Source organism: Exserohilum turcica (genome assembly GCF_000359705.1).
Source record: "Exserohilum turcica Et28A unplaced genomic scaffold SETTUscaffold_12, whole genome shotgun sequence".
Lineage (NCBI taxonomy): Eukaryota > Fungi > Ascomycota > Dothideomycetes > Pleosporales > Pleosporaceae > Exserohilum > Exserohilum turcicum.
In genome coordinates this window covers 1-1948 of record NW_007359937.1, presented here as the reverse complement: position 1 = coordinate 1948, position 1948 = coordinate 1, and the positions used below count along the sequence as shown (strand labels likewise).

The 1948-nt window shown below is 53.6% G+C and overlaps 1 protein-coding gene across 1 annotated transcript; it reads left to right on the top strand.

The window, feature by feature from the left end:
- Nucleotides 1-289: 289 nt before the first annotated feature.
- SETTUDRAFT_159140 (uncharacterized protein) lies at nt 290-832 on the top strand (the record flags this gene model as incomplete). Its single annotated transcript, XM_008024330.1, has 1 exon — nt 290-832. The coding sequence occupies one exon, from the start codon at nt 290-292 to the stop codon at nt 830-832; it is 543 nt and encodes a 180-aa protein (XP_008022521.1).
- Between the last annotated feature and the right edge of the window lie 1116 nt (nt 833-1948).

Genomic DNA, 1948 nt, shown 5'->3' with positions numbered 1-1948 from the left:
AGCGGCGCTAGCATGACTACAGAACCCCAAGAGTCAGGCAACGTACGCTAGCTACATGGTCCGATTTGTCTGCTTTTATCTTCGCATCATTGCAGACGAAGAGCATCGGGTAGATGGATATCTAGCAAAGAGGGATCGAGCCGTAGACGCTGACGAGGACAGTGCAAGCGAGGGGGATACCAGCACAAAGAGCGAGTACGACGACAGCGACAGGGAGGGGACAGTGGACAGCAACAACGACGTTGTAGTGGTGCAGAGACAGCTGCGACGAGCTGCACTGGCTAACAAGATGAAGGACGCCCGTGAGCTGTTCAGGTGGAAAGACGATCAGAAGGCGCTGGCAATACGGCTATGGCTTTCGCTGGACGACGGCAATACAGCTGCGCAGACAGACGCGCTACTCAACTCGCTGGCTTCGTTTATTCTCACAGGCTACGGCACCGATGAGTTTTCGAGTAGTTTGGTGCAGTATCTGGCTATGCTAGGCATAGATACACAGACAAACCGCTTGCGTACTGCAAAGAATTTCTTGTACATGCTTGCTGGCGTGGTCTACTGCGTGCGAGTACTAGCAGTAGAAAAGGTGTTGCCCGCAGTTGAGCGTGAGGATCAGACTGAAGAGGACATGGAGCAGTTTTTAGATATGCGAAAGAAGTATCTGGCAGACGGCTCGTTCAGCCCGATAAGTGCTATGATTAGTCTGCTTGCATATGGCAAGCATGCGGCACTCAATGAAGGTAATGCTGGCAACGCGCACTGGTCGAATGACAAGAAGATCTTTTATCTCAGCGGCCGGCCGATTGTCATTGAGCGTTTCCGCAAAATGGCTTAGAGCATGGAGGCTAAGTTGGAGGATAAGTTTTGGCAGCTATGCTGGGTGGACAACACGGCTGAACGCTTTTCGATTGATCTAACGAAGATTCAAGATGATATTACATTCACAACCTGGGGCAAGTCGTTTGTCACGACTGCAGGCAACAATTTGTTAGATAGTCTGGAGTGGCTGCTGACGAGGGCGTCTAGCACAGAGGGCGGCATGCGACTGCAGACGTCAGACGGTCGGTGGAGGATCAAGAAGGTACACGAGTATCTGCGACAGATGGATTGGTTCTTGGAGCTGCTGCTTGGCTGTGTGCATATTGAGTCTGGACAGCCAGCGCGAGGCTTGGAGATTGTGACGATGCGGCACTGCAATGGGCTGCTACAGGACCGCAATATCTTTATTATAGACGGTACTGTGATGACGGTCGTCCGGTATCACAAGTCACAGTCTCAGTAGGACAAGCCAAAGGTGGTTCCGCGCTTTCTGCCGCCGCGCGTAGGGCAGATTATGGCGCTGTACTTGAGCTACTTACAGCCGTTCCGAGAGTTTCTGGTGGTGAGCGTGCTAAATGGTGGCTTAGACGACTACGTGTGGAGTAATAAGCAAGGGGCATGGAATACCAATCGACTTACGAGGGTGCTGAAGCGCAAGACGGGCAAGCGGCTAGGGGTAGAGCTGCACACGCTGGACTACCGTCATACGGCTGTTGGCATTAGGCGAGTCATGGTAGGGGAGTCGTTTGGCAAGGGGTATCAGGACGAGATTGGTGAGATTGATGAGGCGGAGGTGGATGAGGATGAGGAGGACTTGATTGAGCTGCAGAACGCACGAAGCACGGTAATGGGCGTGGGCAACTACAGCGTCTCGATTGATATTGTTAAGCATCTTAGCACGCGGTCAATCGATGCGTTCCGGGCGCTGAGTACTGCTTGGCACCGCTTTTTGGGCGTAGATGGACAGGCTGAAGCAGGCGAGGAGGGTAGGGTACGGCGGAAAAGGCGGATGCGAGAGAGTATCTCAGGGCTGCTGGTAGTCCCGAAAGAGAAGGCCGTTCAGGTGGAAGACGCGCGAGCTGCCGCTGTACAGAGGGCACTGCAGCAGGTGCTGGGGAANCAGGATGTTGGG